We start from the raw sequence: 5,889 nt of genomic DNA, 5'->3' as shown, positions 1-5,889 counted from the left end.
CAAACTCCCTTTAGCATGACTACAAGCCATAGCTAAAATGTATGTAATTGATGGTCGTGATCCATTGAGGAAACTTAACTGGAGTCGATTAGATGAATATATTTTCTTATGTACTTTCGAAAGGAAAAGTCACTGCTAGTAGCTGGTTGTTGCTAACATGCGCGGGATTTTTTTTTTTTTTTTTTTTTTTTTTTTTTTTTTTTTTGGAGTGGATTGACGGGTGCGGATATGCCGGAGCAAATGGTTGCCCTCTCATGGTGGTTTCCACCGATGTAAAAATAATAAAAAAAACATATTTTATTACAAAGGAGTCATCAGACTCGCTCTCATTTCTCCGCCAACCGCCTTCCAATCCTTCCGCTCTGTTTAGCTTCCTTTCTCTTGCCCGAAGGCTTCAATAATTCTATTTCTTCTTTCGTTTCGGAAGAGATTTCGATTTTGTTCTGCCGAATTCGGAAACAAATTTCAAAGATCGGAGCTCTTCCTGCCGATTTTCTGCTTTTTTTCGCGATATTTATTGGGATTTGAAGGGCAGTTTTGAGATCTCAAGCTGTTAGCTTTTTAGCGTTCGTTCCAGGATTTCATTCGAATTGTTCGGATCGATGGTGAGTTTAGGGATCCTGGGCGATCTCAAGAGCTTACTGTGAAAGAATTGGAGTTCATCCTCAAAACAAAAGATTCGAGTTAGGGTTGGAGTTTGGTCTGATTTGATGTTTGGATCGGCATGGGAGTAGATTACTACAACATCCTGAAGGTAAACCGGAACGCCACCGATGAGGATCTCAAGAAGTCGTATCGGAGGCTGGCGATGCAGTGGCACCCGGACAAGAACCCTAGCAATAAGACTGAGGCCGAGGCCAAGTTCAAGCAGATCTCTGAGGCCTATGAGGCGAGTCATTGTATCGATTCCCTGCCCCTGATTTTTTTTTTTCCCCTATGTATTTCTTGAGTTCCATTTGATTTCAGTAGATTATCAATACATGCCGGGATTTCGTTCATGTGGTTAGGGGACAATAAGAGAATTGATGAGGTGTTAGAAAGATGAAATTTTTCTGTAAGTTGAGGTGAAAGTGTGAATATAGAAATTTGATTGATATCCCAGATTCTTGAACACATTCTTGGCTTTTCCCTGGCAACTACGATATCTTTGATTGCTAATTTATTTAATTTCCTTTGATCTTTATGGAATTATTGACTTAAAGAATGAGTTATCTCAGCTGAAACCTTATGTTACTATGGTTTCAGATTAATCTAGGATGAAATAAAGCATAAGTACGTATATGGCAAGAATCCCCTCAAAAAAAGGCATACGGCAAGAATCTTATTTATATTTTGATTTACATATTTCTGTTGGAACACAGAATTTTTCCTTTTGCCAGTTTATGATGGTTCCGAGTTTAGAATATCCTGATTGCTTAACAATGCATTTGGAATTTTTTTTTTGTAAGTCAGTGTTTGCAACAATGCACTGCAGGAAAGTAACTAGTTTCTGTTATTTGGAGGTTAGGTTGCTCTAGATTGAAGAAAGAACTAGCAAAGAAATGACTTCTGCTTTTCTAAGAATCTTCTTGAGCCAAGAATCTTGTGCTTCTCTAATTTATTAAGTTGATAGTAAAGAAACGTTTGAAAACATGGAAGCTATACACAAGAATAAAGGAAAGAAGGAAGAACCTGGTTTATTATCTCTTATTATGTTCCCAATTTTTGATGTTCCAAACTTTGGTAAATGTTTCATCTTCAATAGTCTTTTGAACATAAGTTGAACTGAGATTTCCTTATTCAATATGTTTGCCTATAGAAAATGTACCTTTGGAGGGTTCATGGAGCCATCTACTGGAGTTTAATATCTACTAGTTTTCAGAAATTTGGATTGCTCTTTATTGAAGGGAAGAGAGGGAAAAAAACCATGATAATGTATTAGCTTGCAGAGTTTATCCTAGTTGATATCATATCTTCCCATATGTTTCTCATGTGTCAGGCCTGCTGTCTCAGGTTCTAAGCGATCCACAGAAGAGGGCAGTATATGATCAATATGGAGAAGAAGGCCTGAAAGGGATGCCCCCTCCGGGTTCCCACAGTGGGGCCCCATTTGCTAATGGCTCACGTGGTCCTAGTAATTTCCGATTCAATCCTAGAGATGCAGAGGATATTTTTGCTGAGTTCTTCGGAAGCAGCCCTTTTGGGTTTGAGTCCATGGGACGTGCGAAGTCCAAAAGGTTTCAAACAGATGGTGATGGGACTTTTGGTGGATTTGGTGGGACAGAGAATACATTCAAATCAAATACCAGGGGTGCTGGTGCCAGTGGAGGCCAGCCTCAGAAAGCACCACCTGTGGAGAGCAAGCTCACATGCAGCCTTGAAGAACTCTATACTGGATCAACAAGGAAGATGAAGATCTCAAGAAATGTCATGCGACCAAATGGGTATACACTTTTCCAGATATCTTGTAGTGCTCTGATATGATTTTATGACCTGAGATTATACTGAAAACTTTTCATAGAATGTGCTATTGGAATAACAGAATGGCTGCAAGCATGTGGTTTATTAACGTTGATATTGAAGTATGCTTGAATTGAATTTTGCATACTGTTTTCATCTTTCACCTTTTGGTACGAGAGAATAATTCTTCATGCAGATTTGTCAAGTGAAACCACACTTTTCTTTCTTAGTTCTTTATGTTACATATCTGCATCATACCGCCAGACAAGATCGCTACCATTTAGTGTTCAGGAACTTGGTTTTTGGGCAATGGGCACTTAAGATTTTTCCTTAGTGAAACTTTTAAATTTAAATGCTGTCATCTTATAAAATATTTACTTAATTATTTGGCTTCTTTGAAAGGTATGATACTGTTTCTCCTAATTATCAACCAACATGGTTCTGAGTTACAAACAAGGCAAGTCTTCGACTAGTCTACTACAAATGTACATAGATAGGAGGATATTGGTTATATTGCTTGAGCAGAATCTCCAAGCTTTCTTGTTTCCACAACCCAATCAGCTGCTGGATGAACATCAATATTGTATGCGATCAGCAAACAGTTGTTTTATTTGTAGCTTAGGACTTCCCCACCAACATAGATTTTATGAAGATTTTTGGAAGATCGAACTGCAAATTTTATCCTAGAAAGCAATCTGGAACATTTGCAGCTTTCCTGGCTAATATAATTTCTTGATATTAATCAAAGTTTACTTTTTCTTGTGTTAAGCATCTGAATAGTTATCATATCATGTTTTGGGTCATGTTTCTATTTTCACTGTTGTTTTATGTGAATTTATTGCTTTCTAGCTGACCTTTGCAGAACCATGGTCGGATTGCAAAATTTATCGCCATGGATAACTATGAAAAAAATATTGTTAATTGTTTTAAGATAAGAAAACCATTGTCTTAACATCTTTGAGATTCTCCAAAGTCCCTTTTTTGTAAAAATCTTCTATTTCTGTCCCCTTCCATTCATGGGTCTCCTTATTCAATAGAAGGCAGGGTTACTGCTAAGATCTATTTGGGATATGTTTTTGCTCCAATAATGTGGTCCTTTGGCTTCACATATGTACTGTAACCTATATATGTTTGTCACCACTAAGCTTCTTCACTAGTCTTTTGATATTTCTTATATATGAACATATCTCTTGGGGTGGTGGGCCTGGCCCTTGTGACTCCTGTTATGATTTATGAATTCACTTGATCTGAAATTGAGGTGATACATGCACACAAGAATGTTTATCTGGAATAACCACTTATATACAGTCATTATATGCTGCAGCCTAGTGTTTGAAACAGTATGAGAACCTGTATTTTAGGCCCAGGAATCTTGTTTATAGAATATTGATAGGTCAAATAGCATGTAAACTATCAAATCATGGTTCATTTGATATGTAGAAGTTAAAACACATCTTTATCATGTCAGAAACTCTAGGAATTATGATTTCTTTAGAACTGATTGAGCTCCTTATCTATTTGATATATGCTGCATCATATTTTTTTCAGAGACATACAAATTCTAGTATATTGATATTGGTTTGCTTTCATGTTTATTTTTAGGGTTTCCTTCCTCTTGTATATTGGAGATAAAATCAATTTTCCTTATATCCTATCAATTTAAATTAATCAGTCTACAATTCGATGTTGGCTCGGTACTATTTTTCTACATCATCATTGTCATCTTTCTGTATTCAGTTTGATAATAAACTTTTCTATGATGGAAATTCTCAGGCATAATGATAAAGACTTTGATCTTGCTGATATATTGTATGTTTTCCTCGTTTTTTATCTTTGCATGCGACATAGACGTCTGGTGCCCGAGACAGAGATCTTATCGATCGATGTGAAGCCTGGATGGAAGAAAGGAACCAAGATAACATTTCCAGACAAGGGGAACGAGCAGGCAAACCTATCACCGGCAGACCTTGTATTTGTCATCGACGAGAAACCTCATGATGTGTACAAGAGGGATGGGAATGATCTTGTGGTCCACCAGAAGATCCCATTGGTGGATGCGCTTGCAGGGACCACAATAAACCTCACGACCCTTGACGGGCGTGACCTTGCAATCAATGTGACCGATGTTGTTACTCCTCGGTATGAGCTTGTGGTTGCAAATGAAGGGATGCCAATCGCCAAAGAACCAGGGAAGAAGGGAAACCTGAGGATCAAGTTCGATGTTAAGTTTCCTTCAAGATTGACAACCGAACAGCGGGCAGCAATTAGACGCATCCTGGGAGGTTAACTACAGAAAAAAAATGCCAGAGTACCATATGCTCGAGATGCAGGCAGCACTGTTAACTCTCCATTTATTATTCCATACTAAATCTTGTCATTCTATATTTTTGTGCCAAGAAATTTCTTTAAATGTTGTAATGGTTCAGAATGTCAATAGCTATTTGAAGGCGCGATAGTCTTTCTCATGAAAATATAATTTTCCAATACCACCACCACATATGCTGATGGACCTTGTGTTGGAAAAGCCTGTGTGCACATAATGTTAGTGTATGTCCACCATAGTTTGGTTAGTTCTTACCGGAGTGGAAATGCTATGCTATTGTCACAGGCAATGATTTCAGACCAGAGGGTCGTTGGAAGTGGAATAAATTAACTTCCGTGAAATTGCCTTTGTTTTCTGCCTGGCATGTGGAAGAATATCAAGAAAAATGCTTAACCTCAAAGGAAGTGCAATGCGGGAGTCTTGTCTACTTGGCTATGTGCCATGATGATTATTTGGAGGAGGATCATTTTGATGTACTCAATTTCTAACCATCAACTCGAAGTCGGAGGGTTAAGAAATCATAAAAATATATTATCAGCCACAACTTTCAAATCTCCAGAAATTTGGATTGTGATTTTATAGGAGTGAAATTTTTATGTAGATTTAGTTTATAATAAATGTTATAGATTAAGTTAATAAAAAAATATTTTTTTCTGAAATATTGATACCATATATTTATTTTTTCATAATTTTTTTAAAAAAAGCTAGTGTTTTTTTTTTTCGTTTGTCTTTTTTAATTTGGGAGAAATCGACTGGACGGCTCGCCATCATATCAACAAATGGTATTATAAAACATCTTTTTATGTATATTACACATATTCACGCATATTACAAATTCCAACTGGTATGGGCACAGTTTTTAATGAACGGAAATATTGCTGTGATCTGAAGATGGTCGCTGCAGGTTTATGCATGGAGGTGAGTGCCAGGATGTAATCAGGGGGCAGGCGGAGGACGTAGGGAACAGTGCCCGCAAGCATCGAAAGAAATGAGCCTCCCAGCTTACGATCTCATGTAGAATGTGCACCCATCAAAATATATCAAAGAAATAGGTAAGTCGGAATACCCGCATCAGGCGGTTGGAATTTGCTTGATTTCCAATTTTTCTACTTATTCATGGGTTATAT

General features: G+C 37.4%; 1 protein-coding gene across 2 annotated transcripts; it reads left to right on the top strand.

Moving 5' to 3' along the window:
• Nucleotides 1-235: 235 nt before the first annotated feature.
• LOC105036157 (uncharacterized) lies at nt 236-4,931 on the top strand. Of its 2 annotated transcripts, none has more exons than XM_073246824.1 (3): nt 236-899; nt 1,993-2,423; nt 4,288-4,931. In XM_073246824.1, exons 1-3 carry the CDS (start codon nt 774-776, stop codon nt 4,724-4,726), a joined length of 996 nt encoding a protein of 331 aa, XP_073102925.1. In that variant the 5' UTR covers nt 236-773; the 3' UTR covers nt 4,727-4,931. The 2 variants fall into 2 exon arrangements, with proteins under 2 accessions (XP_073102925.1, XP_010910208.1); XM_010911906.4 differs by having other exon boundaries at nt 240-889.
• Nucleotides 4,932-5,889: the final 958 nt, after the last annotated feature.

The sequence above is a fragment of the Elaeis guineensis genome, chromosome 12 (genome assembly GCF_000442705.2).
Source record: "Elaeis guineensis isolate ETL-2024a chromosome 12, EG11, whole genome shotgun sequence".
In the NCBI taxonomy this organism is placed as follows: Eukaryota; Viridiplantae; Streptophyta; class Magnoliopsida; order Arecales; family Arecaceae; genus Elaeis; species Elaeis guineensis.
The sequence above is the reverse complement of the archived record's forward strand: the minus strand, read 5'-3'. Positions and strand labels throughout refer to the sequence as shown.

Bases quoted from the DNA above. Each gene is read 5' to 3' on its own strand.
- LOC105036157 (XM_010911906.4), top strand. From the start codon at position 725: ATGGGAGTAGATTACTACAACATCCTGAAGGTAAACCGGAACGCCACC. The intron at 890-1,992 runs GCGAGTCATTGT...CTGCTGTCTCAG, and splicing joins AGATCTCTGAGGCCTATGAG to GTTCTAAGCGATCCACAGAA. The intron at 2,424-4,287 runs GTATACACTTTT...CATGCGACATAG, and splicing joins AATGTCATGCGACCAAATGG to ACGTCTGGTGCCCGAGACAG.